Consider the following 22,525-nt stretch of genomic DNA (forward strand, 5'->3'; position numbering starts at 1 on the left):
CAGAACCCTTCTCATGGGTGTCTGTCTGCCCCGACCGGCTGGGTTGAGAGACAGAGAGGGGAAGAAAAGAGCGGGGGGGGGTATAGCACAGTAGACGTAAAACATAAAGATGTGTAACAATAATAAAACTAATAATAAAACTAATAATTATAATAATAAGGTGAATAATAGTACTAATAAAACTAAATAATAATTATAGATATTATTATAATAAATAATAATAGATTATAATCATGATATTTGAAGCAGTCCATGTTGAGCAGGATCATTGGGGCAGTAGATGGATGCAGTCATAGATCCAGACTCTTTAGCACCAGGGGCAGAAATACCTGCAGAAAGCAACAGGAAGAGAGAGGAGAGAGACGAGGAAGCACAAAACTATGGGAGATAGAAGTCAAGTTAGTTACGATCATTGATGCCATATGAATGCGTGCAGATGGAGAGTGAGAGGAGAGAGGAGCTTGGTGCATCATGGGAAGTCACCCGGCAGTCTAGGCCTGTAGCAGGATAACTAGAGGATGGTTCAAGACAAGCCTGAGCCAGCCCTAACTGTAAGCTTTATCAAAAAGGAAGGTTTTAAGCCTCCTCTAAAACATTGAGAGGGTGTGTACTTCCTGGACCAAAACTGGAAGATGGTTCCACAGTAGAGTAGCCTGATAACTGAAGGGTCTGCCTCCTATTCTACATTTGGAGACTCTAGGAACCACAAGCAAGCCTGAATTCTGGGAGCGTAGTGTTCTAGTGGGATAATAGGGTACTATTAGCTCTTTCAGATGTGATGGTGCCTGACCATTAAGGGCTTTGTAGGTGAGGAGGAGGATTTTAAATTCTATTCTGAATTTTACAGGGAGCCAATTCAGAGAAGCTAACACAGAAGAAATGTGATCTCTTTTCCTAGTTCCTCTCAGTACTCGTGCTGCAGCATTCTGGATCAGATGGAGAATATTTAAAGATTTGTTGATAATAAGGAAATAAAATAATCCAGCCTAGAGGTAACAAAAGCATGACTAGTTTTTCTGCGTCTTTTTGAGAAAAGGACTGCCTGATTTTTTCAATGTTACGTAGGTGAAAAAAGGCAGAAAATCCTCAAATAAACTATTGCTATGTAGAAAGTCACACAACTGGTTGGCGACAGCTTTCTCAAGGATCTTAGAGAGAAAGGTAGGGTTAGATATAGGTCTATAGTTGGCTAAAACACCTGGATCAAGAGTAGGCTTTTTAAGAAGAGGTTTAATTACAGCTACTTTAAAGGACTGTGGTACATAGCCTGTTAATACAGACAGATTGAATATATCTAGTAAAGAAGTGCTAACTAAGGGTTAAACCTAAGTAGCCTAGATGCGACAGGGTCTAAGAGACATGTTGATGGTTTAGATGAAGAAATTGTTGAAGTTAGTTGGTGAAGATGGGAGAAAAACAGGTTTATTAGGTATTACAGCTGTTTCTAAAGTTCCTGTGTTGCAAGATAAAATCGGAGACAGTTGAGGGCAGGATGTGATGAATCTTGTCTCTAATAGTTAGAATTTTATCATTAAAGAAGCTCGCGAAGTCATCAATACTGAGAGCTATAGGAATACAAGGATCAGTAGAGCTATGCCTCTCTGTCAGCCTGGCTAAGGTGCTGAAAAGAAACCTAGGGTTGTTGTTACAGAGGGCCTTCCTATACATTGTAAGACTATCTTTCCAGGCTAAGTGGGATTATTCCAGTTTGGTAGAATGAGATAAACGCAGTGCCATGTTAGAGGTCCACATGAATATTAAAATCACCTACTATGATTACTTTACCTGTATAAAGGAATAAATATGATAAAAATTCTGAGAATTCAGATAAAAATTCAGAGTAAGGGCCAGGAGTGTAGTACACTCTAACAAATAGAATAGGGTTTGATGTTTTCCATGTTGGGCGTGTAAGAGTAAGAATGTGGCTTTTGAATGAGTAACAATTTAGTTTTGGTTTAGGGTTTATAAATAGGCTTGAGTTGAAAATGGCTGCAACCCCACCTCCTCAGCCAGTACCTTGAGGAATATGGGTATTAATATGACTGGGGGGAGTGGATTCATTTAAGCTAACAAATTCATCATGACACAGCCAGGTTTCAGTAAGACAAAATAAAAACTTTTGCAATGGTGGTCTTAATTGTTATTAGGTTTTACTGTACAATTCCTCTTCTGTTTATTTTTGAGTTTAGGTGATTTGGGGGCAGACACAGTCTCAATGGCCTTTTGAGTGGGTGACTGCTGTAATGGAAGCACAGAGAAGTGTGTAAGACTGCAACTCTGCCTCCTGGTTTCAACTCTAGGTTGTCATGGTTTTGGTGTACTAATAAACTAAGTCAGATTTATAGATATGAGAGCAGCTCCATCCAACGTATGATGTGTGCCATCTCTCCTAATCAGACCAGGTCTTCCCCAGAAAGTCTGCCAAATATCTACAAAGCCCACGTCATTTGCTAGACACCACCTACAGAGTCTGACATTGTGTTTGCATTTGCACACACCGACTCAACATTAATGTTTGTAACGTCCGATTGGTGTAATTGGTTGTCGTTACTGCCGACGTGAATAACAATCTTACTATATTCACATTAAGGCTTATCCAGCAGTTTTAAAAAGGATTCAACGTCGCCCGTTCTGGTCCCAGGACTACATTTAAGTGTGGTCGCCATGTCACTAACTCAACATTTCTCAAGATAGAGCTGCCAATATTCAGAGTTGGTTTCTCAGTGGGTGTGTCGCTTAGTTGTGAGTATCTGTTTTAAGTGAACTGGTTGGTGGTGAACCATGGGCTTGTGCTTAGGGCTACAGCTAACGATATGGTTTCCATGGTGCGAAGCCACGCTTCCAGTTCACAGAGCCTCACCTCCATCACTGCAAATAAACTTTTATTACATATACCATTACCACTAAAGGAGGCAGAGTTTTAAACAATCATAAAACACACCGAGCAAGAGAGAGCAGGATAGTGATAGGGACAGAGAGAAACCATTACTAACTGCTAAGTTAAAGTAATTAGCAGATCTGAAGAGTGTGTAAACAACTGAACCCGCTACCAGTTAAACAGAAATACCAGCAACCGGAAATGACACAATACACTTAGCGAAGCACATCAGCATGTCTTCCACATGTCAGCCTGTGTAGTTTTTTTGTGCACGTCCAACCAGAAGGAAACCTTGGGCTACAACTAGGGAGGGATTATGTATCCTATGTGGTCTGGGAAGGCCTCAGGATCCCCCAGGAAAAGCTACATGATGTAGCTAGGGAGATGGACATCTTAGCTTACTGCCAATGCATGCCATACCCAGGTACATTCCCAAAAACACATTATTGGAAGGATGGATGAATGTAATTTATGACCTAAAAGAATTTTTTCAGTTTCAAAAGCAAATGTTCTAAACCTGCATTTAATTCCAAAACACAAAAAAATTTAGGTTTTTTAAATCAAAACCTATACCTACTGGTACAAGTATCAGCCCACTGGAGTACATCAAACAATGACAGACCTTTACCAAATCTGTCCTTATATATTATTAAAGAGACAAACTCTCTCATGGGTCTTAACCTGCAAGACTCTGACATACAGTCCAGATATAGCCTTCCTTTCTCTCCCTGCAGTCTTCTTGCAGTCGGTTGCAATATTACTAATATGCGAGGAGTGCACTGGTGGGGTTCAGTGGGTTCGGTACACCAGAGTATGTCAGCTCTCATGGGAAAGAAGACTTGGACGACTATAGCACACAGGTTGGTGGTGGATTGTGATTGCTGCCAGAGCAGTTAGGCCGAGACTGAACAGATTAAGCCTCCCTCACACCTCTCACTCCCTGACTCCTAATTCACTGATCTGTTTATGTAAAAATTAGTAAAATCTCCTCCCTGGTATTTAAGACTCGAAAGATCTTGTAAACATTCCTTTGACTCTCTCCAAACTCTTCTTACTTTTTTCATATGATAGTGCACACATTGCCAACGCATGCAGTCATGCCAGATATTTTGTTGAAACTAGAGTGAGATTTTATGTTTAGAACTTTTCTCTTGCTGTCACTTATCTCTCTGTCTCACAGCTCAGGTTTGCTTTCTCTGCTGTTGACATATTTAGGACCAAGTTTCTATAGATCTTGTTTTAATCTGATACCATAACATTTTGTGTACATACAGTACAATTTATACTAAAATACCTGACTGCTTTGGCTTTGTGCTATAATGAAAAATATCAAGAAACGCCTGACTCACACATAATTCTGGATCACTGACTAAAGCATAAAACCGAAACAACCCCACAGTATTCATGTTTATTCCTACATTTATATGTGAAAAGCTTAATGAAGTCAAATACCGGACAAAAAATTAGTGTAGGTTGACCTGTACCACATGTAGTAAGACAATGAGGTGAAGGCAACAAGCAAGCGGGATAAGGCAGACAGAGACAGAGAGGTGACAGCTTTGAGAGATTTGTGGTGTGAGTGGTAAGTGGTGTCTATTTTGATTTAAATCACCCTCTAAACATATAACGCAAGATAAAATTAAAACTTAATGATTCCCATGGGGGAATTAAACATGCTCAAAGCTGTCAGTATGCATACTTAATCCTCTTAAAGAAATAGTTCAACATTTCCTGAAACCGGAATTTGCTCCATCTCTGAGAGTGATATGAAAAGATAAATATCAATCTCATGGCCTTGTATTGAAAGGAGCAATCCACCTATTTTATGCATCATCAAAGATCAAAGTCTCTTTACAGGTGTTGGAGAGTACCACTGTATGTCTGAAAAAACTTGTATGAAGCCTTGTGTGTCCCTAGCCAGGACAGTCGTCAGTGTCATTTGGGGCTGGAGTCTACAAGTTTGAAAATGAAAAATATTAGAAAGAGGTGAGTTTACTAGACATCTGTAGCACGCTCCTCAACTCTGCTTGAGGGTAGGAGCTCAAGGCCTGACCTGAATCTCCAGCCACTGTCAGTGGTCGGGTCGCATTCTTCTTTTTTTTTTTTTAATTTTTTTATAAACTGTCCATTGTGGGTTCAACAATGTTACAGGAGTGCAATGCTAAATCTGTGGAGTACTCTTTTAAGTATGGAACTGGAGTTAGCAGTTGCTTAGTAGTTTGTTAGCCTAGCTAGCTAAGCATGAAGACTGGCGTCTAGTGGAATCACCTAGCCTGGCTTTGTCCAAAGGTTGGGTTGTTTGTTGAAGTTTGGTACATTTGTTTGATCTGTACATTAACAGAAATTTGTGGTTTTAGGGGGAGATACGTGCTGTAAATATTTCTTGGTGAGGGACGTTTAGCAGAGCATGTAACAATTTTCAGTGCAGCAAGCAGCTGTTTTCAGCAAGAAAGTTCTGATAAAGCCATTGTACACTACCTGTCCAGCACCAAATGTGTTGCTGTTTAAATGTTTGCCATTTTAACTTCATAAGGTAATACCATGTCAGTGTTGTGTTTTAAGCTCTGTTTTTGTTTACATTCAGTGTTTCTCACAAGTATACATTGTGTGTAATCTTGATGTCTAAAAGCTTGTTGAATGCATTTCCTTCTGCATAACAATATGCAAAGACATTTTTGAAATTTTGAAACCTGCATTGTTTGTAACCATGTTTACTGGTTTCCTGCCTTTTGCTGGACAATAGCGTCTCTTGGCACATTATTCTTGTCCATCTGTCACTTGTGCGTGTGTACGTGTCCTCTTGCATGCACACAAGAGTAAACAAAACAGGGACCCATTTGCGAAAACATGTTACAAAGTCTTGAATAAACATGGTGTAGTTACATGAGATGAAATGTTTAATAACTTTTTTTTGTGGTCATGTAGTGCAAATGGATTAAAATTTAGGAATTCTTCTAGGCTGCAAATTCGAGGGTTTACAAGATTAACTGAAGCTAATTTTTAGGGTGGAGTATTTGGGGATTATTTCTGAAAAGTCACCAAAGTCATCAGCATTCCTCTGGGGGCATTGAATGTCTGTACCGCATTTCATGGCAATACATCTAATAATTGTTACATTTCACAAAATGTCAAACTCATTGTGCTTTACATGTCAGGTATTCACCACAGTTATTACGATCCATCCTCTGAGAACAATGGATGTCTGTATGCCATTGCAATTTATCAGATATTTGTCAAGATATTTTATCCTGGAACACAGTAGAGGACCAACCAACCTACAGACACTGCCATCCCTAGATCCATAGAATGTTGCTAGTGTTGCTAAAAACCTTTTTGGGGAAGAAGTCTTTAGGGGCCCATTCAATAATAATAAATATGAAAAAAAGTCTGAAATAGACCCAAGGATAATTAGAATTGATCCAAAATGTGGTTGACCTTAATAGACCCAAATAGAGAGAGAAATGAAGAGAACAATTCTGCTTGGATCCACACAATGTTTCTTTTTGGAGACGTTCATGATGTTACACTCATTGGAACAGACAAAAAGTGATGGAAAGCGTATGAAAAATAAACTCAAGCTTGGGAAAGAAGTGCACTGGGGGTGCTTGTTGGATAAGTGGCCTCAGAAAGTTGTTGCATGCAGCCATCATCAGAGGAAGACAGCTAACTTGGAAGCCAACTGGAGGCTAGCAAGCCATTGACTGGCAGTCCCAGGGCTAGCTGATGCAGAAGCAGGCCAATGTCTGGCAGGCCCTGTGCTAGCCAGCTGTGTTGCAGGCTGCCGGCTAGCAGGTCTGATGCTGTTTTACTGGGAAACTGACTGAAGGGTGCCAGAAGGCAGAGACGATTCTAGAGCTGTTCAAACTTACCTGAGTCTAAACATCTGTAATGTAGGATGGGTGTAAGCCTACTGGCAGTTAGGCAGGTGGTAAACACGTCTAGTGTTAACAGACTGGGATGCGGGCTCGAGGTTAGCACACCCAATGCTAGCTTACTGGTAAGCATGAGGCATGGTAACCTATAACAGGTGGTAGAGGTGGACCCAAGCGCAGGTTGACACAGAGGAAGACTGGTGCAAGGAAGTTACTTAAATAGATTAAATAATGACCATTTTCAAGCAGGCAGACAGGCAGGCAGGTAACGGACAACGGGTAACAAAATACAGCCAGCAGGCAAGGTAACAGGAACAAGAGTCAGCAGCATGAATAGCACAAAGCAAAACACACTAAGACATGAGCAAATCATCTGAAAACTAACAGAGCCAAAAGGGCTGATATAAATACAGGGGAGAAAATGATTAGAGACAGGTGTTTAGGTAGGTGGGGAAGTTCCAGTGATTGGAATGGGAAACAGGTGAGCAGGTGGATCTGGGAACAAGGGGAAAGTCCGAGGACATCTGGTGGGCGGGTGCAGTATGACAGGAATCATTACACCTTTTAGTGTATATCTTGGTCACAATTTTTTAATAACCAAATTTAGGAAATCATAATTTCAAAAGCACTACAGGAAGAGACGAGAGAGGGTCAAAATAGGGTATACTACCTTTAACATCTTTATTGCTACGTAAAGCTATAGTTAACAGCTCAATTGTGAACGCAAAAAAGAGGGGGGGCAGTGGACACCCGTGCCTCATTCCTCGTGCTTGTAAAAAAGAAGGTGATATATTATTATTAGTACATACTGCTGTCATTGGAGAACGATATAGAATTTTAATCCATTATAAAAAATTTGGTCCAAATCCAAGTCTCTCAAGGATATGAAATAAATAGATAAATAAATATAACCACTTCCTGTTTGTTGGGTGGAGAGAGACTGTAAATTATGTTATACAGGTGCCTGATGTTGGAGGAGGATTGTTCATATCTTTATAAAGGCTGTCTGGTCTGGTGAAATTATTGTTGGAAGGACTGTTTCAAGATGACGAGCAATCATTTTTGCAAAGATTTTGCTGTCTACATTGAGCAAACAGATAGGGCGATAGGAGCCACATTCCTAATGATGTTTGCCTTTTTTCAGAATAAGTGATATGGTAGCTTGTCTTAAGTTTCAGCAGTGAGCCAAGTGACAGGGAGTTGTTATATACAGTTTAAAATGGGAGCTAATTGGTTTAAAAATTTCTTAAAGAAGTCCTGCCCCTCCTGACTTAGATTGAGACTTTGAATGATAAACTATACCAACCCATTAAGTATGCAAACGTGAAAAGTCAGATATTTTCGTTGAGTTTCCTGAAGGAAAGCAATATCCATCTTTAACTTTATGTAAATGTGTCAGGACTCTATTGTTTCAGAGTATGGTTCATCCCCTTAATATTCCAGCTCACAAACGAAATTGGAAATGCAGCCATCCTTCCTGTAGTCACACTCTGTGCCATGACCTGAGAAAAAATTAGTAAATCTAGAGATTAATAATAATTTGCATGTTAGGCCCCTATCGTTTCTGTCAAAGACAGAAAAAAATGTATGTAAAGTATAATGCAGAACAAATGAAAGAATCAAACTGCATGCAAAAACACCTTTTAAGTCCCTCCCTTCTTAACCATCCTAACTGGGTTGAATGCTCCCCAATGTAACAATATCCAAAGAATGTACTTATACTAGGGAAACTACTAAGCTAAGAGGTAAACTTGACAGAACATGAAAACATTTAGGCGTATATATCAATATATAAGATAACCCTTTTCAATAAGTTTTCAACTAACTCACTCAAACCGTCCATTATTTATGTTTGAACTCACATCAAGTGGTTAGATACTACTGCAAATGTCTCAAAGTAATATAAAGTAATGTAGAATTCATACAGTGATGAGCTCAATGAGCTGACATTGACATTAACTTAACATTGATTTGGCATTTCATACCCAAAATAGGAAGGCAAACAGGCTGGTTTAAACTATGCCAAGTCAAATTGGGTAGATGTAAACACAAGCAACCTCCTCAATTTACAGAAGATAGTGATTGGCAAATAATGCTTTAAATTACTATTTAACTAACTAATTTTATTTTAATTTTAAGTTTTAACCTTAAACTGACATCAGGGAGTTATAAATATCTGCATTTTCCATCTAAGTAATGTATAATACTGTATAATGCAAATAGTGTACATTAACAGGCTTACAATGACATTAACTTGACATTGGCACAACAGTAATGAAGTCAGACTGGTTCAAGATTATGTAAAGTCACTTTGGATATATAAAGTCAGAAATAACCTCCTCCTTCCATGAGAGGTAGTCATTAATGGATGGCAGAAGCTTGTTTTGTAATGTCTCCTGTGATTTATTTCTGGGCTTCACTGGGTGACCTAAAAATCTTCTCAGCTCCATTGTAGGTAATACAAAGTCATGCCATGTAAAGTGTGCCAAAGTGAAGTCCCTCGATCCCATGTAGCTGTTGCTGATGTTATTGTGTACGCCTCATGCACGGGTGATTTTTACTGTATAGACCAAGATGGTTAAATCAGTCACCTTCAAGGCACAGGATGTTGGAGCAGTCTTGGAAGTAATGAAGATGGGCCTCTATGGCCAGAGGGGGGGGCCCTTGTTAAAGCGGTGGTTGTGAGGTCATTTACGCTCTTTCCAGTAAAGGATCCTTTTCGAGCTGGAGGTGCTTTTAGCTGAAAGGAGACTGCAGTTGTAGAGTCTGGTAAACCTACTTTTCGGCTGTTATTGCACCTGGATCTTCCTTCGAAGTCCTCACATTTGTCCTCTAAAGCAAGACACCTGGGTTGAAAGCTATTGCACTGTGTGCTGTAATACCACATAATCATCTGAATATATCCAGAAAGTCCCTTTCCCTTTACTTCCATGGTGTTTTCCTTTGCTTCCATCTTGCTTTTTATTGCAGCTTTAAAGTTAGAGGGTTCTGCTATGGTGGCTTGTATCTCTAATTTAATGGCAGACATTTCACTTTCAAACACAGCCCAAATCTCATCCTTAAAGATAGCTGCACAATCTGCTCACAGTGATGACAGCAGTTCTTTCTTTCTGTTTTCAGTCAGCTTTATCTCCATTGGAGGTGTTGGAGCGGAGGGAGACGGTGTGATGGTCTTGGCAGGCCTGGTCGTTGCAGTGTTAGTATCAAGGCCTTTTGTATTTTTACTGGTTTCTTTTTCCATTTGGTTAGTAAGCAAATTGGAGGAAAGAATATAGGTATTTTGTTGTTTATATTACCCCACCATATTTAAATGACAAAATGTTCTGAAGAGCTCTGCAAACCACCTACACCATCACTTGCTAAATGGCACCCCCATAAGAACACTATTGTCTAAAAAAGCATTGCATAAAGTACCATTAAGACTTCCCTTATCCCAAATCTAAGCCCACGTGGTAGGTCAGTACTCCATGATTTGGTCACATAATATTTCACACCTTATTTCACACCTTAGTGGAAAAGTCAAAATGTTGTTTTTTACTTGCTATCCTGTACCAAGTTGCATCTTTAAAAGAATCTTTTTGATTGAACAAATGTCTGCCTTATGCCTGAAATCATAAGATGTTGACTGCAACATTTAAATCCAACATTTCCACAGACTGCATGCTAGGCTCTGCTCTTCTTCTTTGCTGGACATATGTTAAGTCTGCTGGACTAGGTGTTGGTTTCACTTGGGCAAACATTTATCATTCCAGGCAGACATCAGACGTGTGGGATCAAGATAACATATAAACCAGACTAAGGCTATGTCTGAAATCAGTCCCTTCTTCTCCCATTTACTAATCAATAGTGGGGCCAGCCCAAACCATAAAAACATATGTGGACAGGGGTGACTTCTGCTTCTGGTTTTCTGTTTGTGTTTGGCATGAGTGTGCATTTGTGGGTGCTGTCAAGTTGACAAATGTCTGCCCTGTACTTTGCACTGTACTTAGAGGACACTTTCTCTGAAATGACTGTGTGTAACAGACCCAGACTGATATGAGGGGAAAGGAGTGGTAAGAGGAAGACAGATACAAGTGATGTCAAACAAAATCATCATATTTAATATTTTGTGGAAAATCCTTTGCTGTCAATGACTGCCTGAAGAACTGCAGACAACAGCAGACACTTTGAATCTTCCCTGGTGATGCTCTCCCAGGTCGTCACTGCAGCCACCTTCAACTCTTGCTTGTTCTGGGTTCTGCCTTTAGTCTGGTCTTCACAAGTGGAATGCTGCTCAGTTGGATTGAGGTCAGGTAAGTGACTCAGCCAGTCGAGGATACTCCACCTCTTCACCCTGAAAAGCACTGTGGTAGCTTTGCCATATGTTTAGGATTGTTGTCCTGCTGAATGATGAAATGTCATCCAGTGAATTTTGATGCGTTTGACTGAATCTGAGCACACTGAATGCTCCTATATACCGCTGCATTCATCCTGTTGCTTCTGTCAGCAGTGAAATCATCAATTAATGCCAGTATGCCATTTCCATTGGCAGCCAACATTCCCAAGCCATAACAGAACCACCGCAGTGTTTGACAGATAAGGTGGTGGCTTCTGGTCATGAGCTGTTCCTTTTCTCTCCACAATTTCCTCATTCCATAATTTTGATAGAGGTTGATTATTGATTCATCAGTCCTTAGAACTTTTTTCCAGAACTCTATCAGTTTCTTTTTGTGTGTTTTTGTGAACTGCAGCATGGCCTTTCTGTTTTTGAGGTTTACCAGGGTCTGCATCTTGTTGTGAATCCTCTGAGGTTATGGCCATGAAGTCTTCACTTGATCACGGACAAAGAAACATGTACGCCTAAATCCTGGAGAGTATTATTGACTTGCTTTGAGGTCATAAAGGGTTTTTTTTTCACCATGCAAATTATTTTCTGTTCATCCACAAGACTTGTGCTCCTTGGTCTACAAGGTGGCCTGCCATTGCTGTTTTCTGGTTTTCCTGTACACACCTGCTTTTTTAGAATGTACCCAACTGCTTATTTTGACAAAACAACTACCTTTGATATCTCTCTGATAGATTTTTTTTGAGCCTCATTATTATCTTCTTCACTTGCATGGTCACCTCTTCACTCCTTATATTTACAGACAACTCCACCTCGATCTAAATGCCAACTCTCAATTCTCCATCAACTCTGAGAAACGTGTGACCCATTTTGTCCATGAACAAATGTTGAAACGACACACAGCTGCCCAAGAAACATTTATTATAAGTTTACAATCACTTTTGAACCCTTGCAATTTCGGCACTATGCTGTATGTTAAAATGGCTATATCTCTCACATTTCTTTCAATATTGACATGAACCTAGTCAAATCAAGGCTGAGACTTAGCACTTTAATATCGTATCCATTATTTTATTTCAAATTGAATGTGCTGAAGCTCAGAGCCTGAAGCACGAAAAAAAGTGTGACTGTCCAAAGATGTACGGTTTGGACTGCACATCTATGTCATAGATTTGTTAGCTTGCATTGCCATTTAATTTTCAAAATAATGTATTTATTGTAATTTATTATGATTTCCTCTTTCCCTCCAGGATCCGGCCCATGCCTATGCACCCAGTTCAGAGCCAGCAGTATGTTATAAAGCCCAAATACTACCACACACACACCACACACACACAGACGATCGTTCAGTCCCAACCAGAGAGGCCGATCCCCCTAAGAGTGGGACACAACCCCTTTCCTGGTGAGTAAGAAGAGAGAAAATTCTACATAATAGTTTTGAAAAGATATTTTCCAATGCATTTTCTCCCCTTTGTCTCCAATTTCCAATTTCCTGTGATTCCCAAAAATCAACTTTCAGGGACTTGACTTGAGATACTTAATCCATCATAGTAATGAATGTTTTTATCATTGCAAAATTTTACTTTGCTTACTTTTCAGTTCAATTCACACTTTTGCATTACAGTGCAACATGAACAGAATTTTAATAAGTATTAAAGCCGACAGGATGTTCATTGTGATGGATTACATGTCTCAAGACAGTTAACATCTACGCAAGTTGATTTTTTATGCATACAAGAATAATGTGAAAACTAATGGGTGCCTGCAAGGAAGAAAAAGTACATTACAAAATCTAAAGCAACATACTTTGAAAAGTAGTGAGCAATAATTTTAATCATACATCTATAGATTTGTAGACAACAGATTACAACATGAATAAACAATGGTACTTTAGTTAAGGTGGATTTAGTAAATTAAGTAAATTTGATTTAAAGTTTTACAGATTGACACCTCTGCAGGTAAAATTCTCCATCATCAGTGTTAAAAATTACTAGATCTGTGTTCTGTGGTGGGGCAAATCCAATTGTATTAGCTGTGGGAAAGTCAATGAATGCTTCACATGTCACATATGTTATAATGTATACTGTCTTTGTAGAAGTCAGGGTGACATCAGGGATATGCAGTGGTGAAGGAAGATGTGGAGGTTTGTCACTAATTATCTGAACTTCAGTTCGAGAGACACATGGGTAAAACCTGAGAGTAGCTTACAATGAAATTCAAGTAGTAACAATTAAAAAACAGTGGGTGAGATTTTTTTCACAGATCATTATTATATGTATTATAGCTATAAGATTTTCTGAAATTTAATTGAGCTTTTAGAGATGAAAACTATTCAGTATCCACTTTTTCCAGTATTCACTTTGCAGTGACAATAAATTAAGCTGGTCCTTGTGGTGCCCCTGGGATCTAACACACATAGTATGTAATAATAATAATAATGTCTCCAATACATATCCCCCCAATACCAGATACATGCCTTTGTTGCGTGTAACCCACCTTGCTTTCTCCTTGTTTGTCTTGTCAATATCTCTATCGTAAACTGATATGGTAATAACAGTGAGCTAATGGCATCACCTTTTTGCCAATTAATTTTCATGGTAAGACATCGGTTTACAGTTTGCTGTGTGGCAAAATGTTTTTAGAGAAGTGAATGAATCGCAAAGCAACAGTTCGACGTGTGGCTTATTATATCAAATATGCGGACCTCTATCCAGAATCAGAGCAGATTGCAGAGTGCTGTTCAACAGGTGGAGCATCACTTTCAGAAGTGAGAAATCCTGGAAATCCGTGGAAAAGAATTAAATATTCCTGGAAAGTAATCATTGAAATTGAAATTGTGGGAAAAATCTTCATGACCTACTTTATACACAAATGCATACACCACACAAACATGCACACACAACTTATAACATCTCTTCTGACACTGAGGATATAGACAGAATGTGAGCCTGCATTTGGGTACACAAACAGGATTTGTTCAAATTGCAGCTCCAGCGGTAATGGCATAACTGCTTGGGGCTGTTGGAAATGAATTATTAGTTTCATTCTCTGAAGGCTATTTCAGACAAAGGCAGGAAGTTTGAGAGGATCAAAGAGATGGAATGAAATAATTGTCATCCATGGGAGAATCTCTCAGTTTGCTGAAACAAGTGCCTTGATAGATATAAATAGCTGTCTACAGTGCAGTGCCTCTAAATATCTGTTATCTACCCCCATTAACAGTGGCTTCAGAAAGTATTCAGACCCCTTCACTTCACTACACACTTTATTGTCTCATAGATTTGAATGTAATGGATAATATTGTCATTTTTTGCCCATGAATCTACAATCAAAACCCATGATGACAAATGAAAAGTGTTTTCTAAAATGTTTTTAGAAAATTTTGCAAATTTATTAAAAAAATAAAACACTGAAATCTAGTATTCAGACCCTTAATTTAGGATTCAGGCAGTTTATCCCATTCCCATTCAGATCCCCTCACGCCCCATCAAATAGCATTGGAAATATCTGTAAACTGCCATCTTCAGGCCTCTCCACAGTTTTTCTAAACCACCCCAGCTCTGTCTTGGCTGTATGCTTCAGGTCATTATGATGCTGAAAGGTGAACTGTCGCCCCAGTCTCAGGTCACTCTCTGTATTTGGCTGCATTCATCCTTGCCTCAATTCTGTACAGTCTCCCTTTCCATGCTGCTGAGAAGCACCCCCATGATGCTGCCACCACTATGCTTCACCATAGGGAGTTTATGAGCCAGGTGATGAAGAGTGCCTGGTGTTTGCTAAAAATAGTGCTTGGAGGTCCACCCAAAGGGTTACATTTTCATCTCATCACAACAGAGTATCTTTTTCCTTGCGCTCTTAGAGTCCTTTGAATGCCTTTTGGCAAACTCTAGGCGGGTTGTCATATGACTTTTACTTAAAGTGGATTCCATCTAGAAGCAGATTTGCCAGGAGGTGGATGGGGTGGATGGTGGGCATACAAAGCGCACACAAACAAACACAAAGCTCTTTGGTTAAGGTTAGGGAAAGATCGTGGTTTTGTTTAAATATAAATAAACATGTTGTGTCTGATGTCACTGTGAACTTTTTTCTGTATTAAACCAGAGCACAATCTTTACCTAACCTTAATTAGAGGCTGTGAGTGTCTAAACATAACCATTAAAAAGTTTAATAATGCTGTATTCACTACAAATGGATATTGTACTGCAAGATCGGATATATTGGTGGAAAACAAATACATTGTTTGCACATTTTTCAGATATGTTCAGTATCAACGTGTTTGCGACTTGCCAAATACGTCAATTAACAACATATCCTCATTATTTTAATAAAAAATTTATTCCGAATGCAATTACGTTTTGTACAAAATATATTTGCTGTTGCAGTTTAGTTGTATAGAAACTTAACTTATAGAAGACATTTCTCCATTTGGACAACCCTGCACGTTGAAAAATGACACTATGCATTAAAACATGACGCCAAAGGGGCCCTGACCAAGCGTCTGTATGGAATGATTTTTTCTGGTTACCAGGGAAGTACAGCATTGATTTTAGGATTCTATGCAATGACTGGCAACAGGTTACATCTCTGAACTGCTCATCTCTTTTCCACCTCCAGACCCCTCAGATCTGCTGACCAATCACTGCTCTCCATTCCATGCACCCAGTTAAAAACCAAAGGTGATCAAGCATTTTTAATTGTTGGCCCTAACTTGTGGAATACTTTGCCGCTAACAATTAGATATTCCCCCTCCATTTAATACCTTTCTAAAGACCAATCTCTTTTCTTTAGCCTCTTAACTGTCATGAAGACATACTTGACCACACTCAGGCTTTTATTTGTTTGTATTTTATTTGTGCAATGCTATTGTGTTTGTGATTTTATCTAGATATCCTGTTTTAATTTACTTATATTCTCTTATTTATGTATGCGTGTTTCGTTCGATTGTAATCATCATCAAATAATCCCATAATTGAATCTCTCTGTAATGCACTTTGGTTAACATTTGTTGTTTTTAAATGTGTTCTGTAAATAAATTGACTTAAATTGACTAGATTGATAGAGGCGTGATTGAAGGCCTGAATGACTGAGTGCTGCTAAAATGGCCATCCTTCCTTAGTCACCTCCCTGACCAAGGCCCTTTTTGCCCAGTACTCAGTTTGACCGGATGGCCAACTCTAGGAAGAATCTTGGTAGTTCCATATTTCTTCCATTTCACAATTATTGATGCCACTATGGGAACACTCAACGCTTTAAAAATAGTTTTATACACTTGCCCTGAAAAATGGCAAAAATTTCAATTTTATCCATTTAAAGGTAAATCTACAACAGAATGAATTGTGCAAAAAGTGAAGGGGACTGAATACTTTCTGCTTTCTTAACAGACCTGGCACAGAAGACACATTATCTCTCAACAGATTGTTAAACATTAAACCATTAGTTTCAAACTTTTTGGCTTCTGACATCTTATTTTGTGCTACCCTGTAGTCAGGGTCACAATTCAGATGTGTATGAGTTAACAGCTCCACCAAATAGTGATTTTTCCCTCTAAACTTCTTACATTATTTCATTTCAATAAATGTTCAAATGATCCAATATCTCACCAAATATCTAAGATTTGAAAAAAGTCCAAAAACTGAAAACAGATTTGTGTATCAGATGTTTGTTTTAAATTCTTTCCTCTCCCATTAATAATCTCATGATCTCTCAGAAATATCTGGGTTCCTTTCATATAAGAAAGTTTATAAAGTAGTTCAAACTAGCACCACCTCCAGTGGCTACAGCTATAACATGCTGCTTACGGACTGATGGTTCATTATTAGTAATCTAAGGTGTCGGTATAATCAGTCAGAGGGACCAAACTAATACTTTTACTTTAAAGAGATGCTGCACATATAAACATGTTTTTTGAGGTGTAAAATAAATGATATGACTGTACAATGATGAAACATATCAATGCTGCTTTTTAATATTGACATTTCTTTCCAAAATTATAAAAATCTGCAGTTCATGGGTTGAAAATGGCTCAACTTGCCATCTACTATTTTAAATCATCCTGAACCTTGCAATGCCAATGCTGAAATAGAGTTGCTGTTTGGGACTTATCTACGTCATGAAATTTATGTATAAAAAAAGAAGAACGTTCATGTTAACGCCCTCTAATCTGAGGTGGGCGGCACACCTCCCCCAGCACGAGTCCTTTAGTGGGAGTCTGTGAAACCTTACTCCTTTTCAAATATATACTGATTGAGACTCATCATTCAGATGAGTTTTTTAAGCTATTTATTACCAACCCTCTACTTAATATTTTTAAATTTTAGAGCAATGGTTCGGACTTGTGCTTTTGAAGGCTGTAGAAGCACCACTGGACAGCATTCTTTCCCTTCAAAACCTCATGGTTGCAGATGACAGTGGGTCCCTCAATAGCAACATGCTGCTATGTACATTTGCAATCAGCATTTTTCATGAGAGTGCTATTCTAACTACATACTTGGCGAGAGTTCTGGCTTTTGGCTGGGTCTGGCTGGAATTGATACGGCTCATAACTACCATGGTCCTCCACATGCAATGTCCACTTCAGGAGTTTCTGGAGTGTAAAAGAGCCCTCTAGCATAGGTGCCTTGTGTTCACTGAGCAACTCCTGCCTCATTACTAAGTTTTGCTGCTCAAACAGACGTACTTTTACTTAAGTAAGATTTTTCTTGCAGGACTTTTTACTTGTAATGGAGTATTTTTATGTCGCTGTTTTGGTACTTTTATATAAGTAAATGATCTGAATACTACTTCCACCACTGAAACCCTAAATGGTTGCTAAATGGTTAGTGACACCCAAAAGGATGAATAAACCACTGCCAGGGACCCAGAGGCTGACCTTCAATTTATTGCTATTAAAAACATAAATATTTTTATATGTATCAAACATCTCATACCTTCAGCTATATAGTCAAATCACGTTCATTTGTACAGCACCTTTCATTCAAAATGGTAGTTCAAGATCACAGATACACAATAAAGTAAAATTAAAAATTAGTTATAAATCAGTTATAAATTAGTTATAAATCAACTGCACAGACTCAGGTAAAAATGGGATTGTCATAAGCCTGAGGAGACAGAAAGGTTTTAATTTTTCTTTTAAATGTGGAAACTTTAGTGACTGATTTCAGGTCATCTGGTAATTATCAACATTGGCCGACTACACTAACATTTCACAAAGAACTTAAAATTTGAGCATATAAATAGAACTGACTCTTGTCAGGGATTTAATTAACACATACCAACATTTGTTCTTCCAGCTGATAAGACAAGCCAAGCATGCCAAACTATTCAGTCTAAGGGAGAAAGTTGTGCACCTCTACTGGATGAATGCAGACACCAACCATACCAACCTCATGCGCCTGCAGACAGATATGCATTTAGGGTTTAATGATGTAGGCTGGAAATTAATGATGGATGGTCTCCTTCAAATTCATTAAAGATTGATTTTGAATTGAAAAAATGTATCCTCAAACTCATATTCATAGCCACCACAGTGTGTGAGTGGAATTTTGGGAAAAGAAATTCCGCTTCCCAGCCACACAACTGTACGTGTGGTCTGCTCCATCGCAAGCCCCTTTATTACATTCGCTCTGCTCTGTTACTAGTCCCTGCTCCCAGGAGGAAAAACTTGCTAAAATCTACCTCATGCTATTTATTCATGACAATCAGAGAAGATGATGGCCTAAACTATTGCAATTTCTACCAATATTCACGGAGGGATTATTATCCACAAATCATGGAATTTCTCTATCTTTGATTTAGATAACAAGGCGTGTGTGTGTAATGCACATGTAGTCTAAAGAAAAACAATGTGTAACAGCCATTTATAGGGACAATTACAGAAGGAAAACAGAAAAATACTAGGTTATCATCTTTATCCATTTAGGACATTATTTGGGCACTGATGGCACTAGCCTTAGTTATAAAGACTGCCCAACTATCTAGTTTTTCAATATGAACAGTGACTAAGTGACATCTGCATTTAGAGCTGTGGGAACAGCATCAGTAGAGTACGGAAATTGTGGTTGACAGTGTACATTTGATGACTGTGATACTCATGCATTAGTACGATATGTAAAGAAACAGAAGAGCAACTCTTCCTCAGGTGACTTAGAATGTCAATGCAGGACGCGATCATACTATATCAGCAAGAACAGTCTATCAACAATTAGATAGAGAGGGATATTATAGTAGGGTTGCAATGCATAAACTCCTCATTACAAAGATGAGTGTTTAGTGTTCAATGTTGTTCAGTGTTCAATGTTGTTCAATGTTAAAGAGTACAGTGATGCAAAAACCATAGGCACTAGTCCTTCAGAGAGATGTGGAAAAAATTGATGTGTTGCGTATGCCAAGACAATGGTGCACTCTGAATGCTTTACCAGTGAGGATTAGGTGGCTCTGTTATGCTATGGGGGGCATTTTTCTGGCATGGTTTGGGTCTGCTTGTCTCCTTAGAGCGAAAGGTCACTTCAAATTAATACAAAATTGTTCTGACTGACCACCTTTATTTTATGATGAAACATTTCTATCCAGATGTGAGTGGTCTCTTCCAGGATGACAATACCCCCATCCATAGGGCCCGAGGGGTCACTGAATGGTTTGATGAGTCTGAAAATGAGGTGAAGCAAATGCTATGGCCTTCACTATCACCAGATCTCAACCCAATTGAACACCCATGGGAGACTTTGAACTGATGTATTAGACAATGCTGTCCACACCAATATCAAAACTCCAAATGAGGGAATAACTTTTGGAAGAATGGTGTTCCATCCCTCCAGTAGAGTTTGAGAGACTTGTAGAATCAATGCCAAGGTGCATTGAGGCTGATCTAGTAGCATGTGGTGGCCTGACAGTTTACTAAGACTCTTTTGTCACCTGTCTGTGTGTCAGTGGTTTAAGTGCGCTCCTCGCTCAGGTTAAATTAATGGTGTTCTGCTCCTTGCTCCATTCCAAATCCGCTCACATGTTCTGATAGCCACTGTACTCCTTATCCTCTACAGCTTCGCATTCTTATCCAGAAGGTGAACAACAGACCATATGTGTGTTTTCACTCATTCTCTATTATATAAGAATTTCCTTCTAAACAGAAATTTGGTATTTTAAGCAGGAAAACTGTGATTCCTAATCAACAGTCTGTTCATCAAATGACAAAAGTTCGATTTTGTCCTTTTTTAAACATAATAATCAAGATGTAAAATATGATTCAAACCAACATTACATTAAAAAAAACTGCACTAAATGGCTGCACTAAAAATGTCACCATTAATCAGAAAGGATCTAATAATCCTTTAAATCAAGGGCAACACCAAATTCTTTCCTTTTCACTCAGTCTACTTAAAATTGTATACAAACTACATTTTCTTCTCAATAAGTAACCAGTAGCCTACAAAAAATGCAGATGTTAATGATGTCACTGTAAATGAATATTATTTCTCAAGCCCAATTTAATCAATGTTATTTCTTAACCTCAATTTTAACAAGGTAGGTCAAGTGGGGAATTTTTTTCTCTCTAGCAATGATTTTAGGCCTATGTAGGGTTTCCCCTCAGAAACTGATGAACTTGTAGCACACAATTTTAAATGTCTTAAGACATACAACCCCAGGCCACTTTGGCTGTGATGTTAACACCAGCACACAGACAACTGCTCAAACAGACCAGGGCGGTGAAATTACACATCAGAGCCTGGTCGGAAGGAGCAACGTCAGTACTGCGGGACTGCTTCCTTCCCATAGCCTGGAACATATTCATCAGTTGAGTTCTGCTGATGAACTGGCAGATGTTTTAACTGACACTTTTAACATCTCCCTGAGTCAGGCCACAGTCCCCAGGTGCTTTAAAACTACCACAATCATCCCAGTAGTGTAAAAACGAGCATTGACTCACTTTAATGACAACTGGCATATAGCACTCACTCCAATACCAATGACTGTGCCGCAGAATGCACCAGGAACCAGATCAACAAGTTTTCTGATGACACTACTGTTGTGGGTCTCATCAGCAACAGGCAACAGCTTCTTCCTGACTTCTGAATGCAAATACAACATGCACATATATACATGCTCACAAAGACTCAAACACTCAAACACATACTGAACATGTCAGTATTACAAGGTCACTCTATATAGACCTGGATCACTCCAAACCACTCATTCATTGTATTGCACATTTGTATTACCTTATCTGGCACATGTCACTTTTATTTACTTTTAAATTTTGTGCTACCTAATCTGAAACTAGGCATTTTATTTACAGTAAACTCTGTCCTTATACATCTATTATATCATAATGTTTAGTATTTATTGTGTAATATATTATTTATATAGTGTATTTAATGTGTATATAGTAAGTGTATTTATTGTTTAATTGTCCCACACTTTGGCCCAATTGTTTTATCATGCACCAGCGTGAAGGAGAGAGCATACCAGAGATGTGTAGCAAGCTGCAGCAATGTTTCTGATAAATGCAACTTTATCAGAAAAAATACTGAGAAAAATGATGACATTTGTTGGTTGAGTAGAGTTTATGGCATTTACAAGTTTTAATGGTGGAAAAAAAGAAAAAAAGCATTATTGTTATTGTTAATAATTAACATAATTATACAGTTTAATTTCTTGGTTGTAATCACACAGTGTGTTTTTGTATATTTCAGGATCTACTCTAAGTTTTATTTTCTGCCATTTACACCCCCACCCTATTCTCTTTTTCATCCTCACTATTTCTCCAAGGTACTTTTAGTGGACCATCTAACTCTTTAGCTTTAGCTTTTGCAACAATAACAATAATCTGTGACAAAACATTAAAAAAAATTATACACCCACCCATCACTTGATGACGGGTAGTGTGAGCTTTGAATACTCACTGGTAAATACTGTGTATCGATGGCATTAGCATCTAACATTTTGTAATGAATCTGTCGGTTTTCTTTTACTAGGTGGTACAGATCAAAATGAAGCAGATGCAAAAGTGATATGAAATTGCAACATCTTGTATGGCTGTTATAGCAATATCAAGGCTTCTGGAGAAAATAAGGTCTCTCAAGGTTGTGTCCCTTTATGTTGGACCTTTAACATGCTATGTGAACTAAATAAGTCTAACAAGCTAATGCATTTTTTAATCTCTGAATTGGTGCTAATGTCAAAATGAATATTGAAGTCTCCAGAAATGATAATCCTATCAATATCTATCATAGTTTTAGATAATAATTCCCCAGATTCCTCTAAGTAACCAAATTTTAGTTTAGGAGGATGGACAGCTTTTAAGAAATAAATATTCAAAGCTCAGAAATTCACCAAAAGATGCTTTTTTACATTTTATAAAATTATGGCAGAGACCGGCTATCCTTCCACACTTCTTGTGAATCCTAGTATAGTGAAGGAAATTATCGTTGCAGGTGATGTTTCATTTAGCTCACTATT

The 22,525-nt window shown here is 38.5% G+C and overlaps 1 protein-coding gene across 7 annotated transcripts in view; it reads left to right on the forward strand.

The window, feature by feature from the left end:
- The window catches only part of ltbp1 (latent transforming growth factor beta binding protein 1), a 188,647-nt gene that overhangs the window by 38,267 nt on the left and 127,855 nt on the right, over window positions 1–22,525 (forward strand). For 5 of the 7 annotated variants that reach the window (XM_040138966.1, XM_040138968.1, XM_040138969.1 and 2 more), the window contains exon 4: window positions 12,325–12,476. In XM_040138966.1, the coding sequence (XP_039994900.1) occupies window positions 12,325–12,476 (152 nt within the window). Of the gene's footprint in view, window positions 1–10,652; window positions 11,043–11,480; window positions 11,584–12,324; window positions 12,477–22,525 lie in introns of those variants that run through there. The other 2 variants (XM_040138971.1, XM_040138973.1) reach the window with 2 other exon arrangements.

This window comes from Xiphias gladius, chromosome 11 (genome assembly GCF_016859285.1).
Source record: "Xiphias gladius isolate SHS-SW01 ecotype Sanya breed wild chromosome 11, ASM1685928v1, whole genome shotgun sequence".
Taxonomy (NCBI): Eukaryota; Metazoa; Chordata; class Actinopteri; order Istiophoriformes; family Xiphiidae; genus Xiphias; species Xiphias gladius.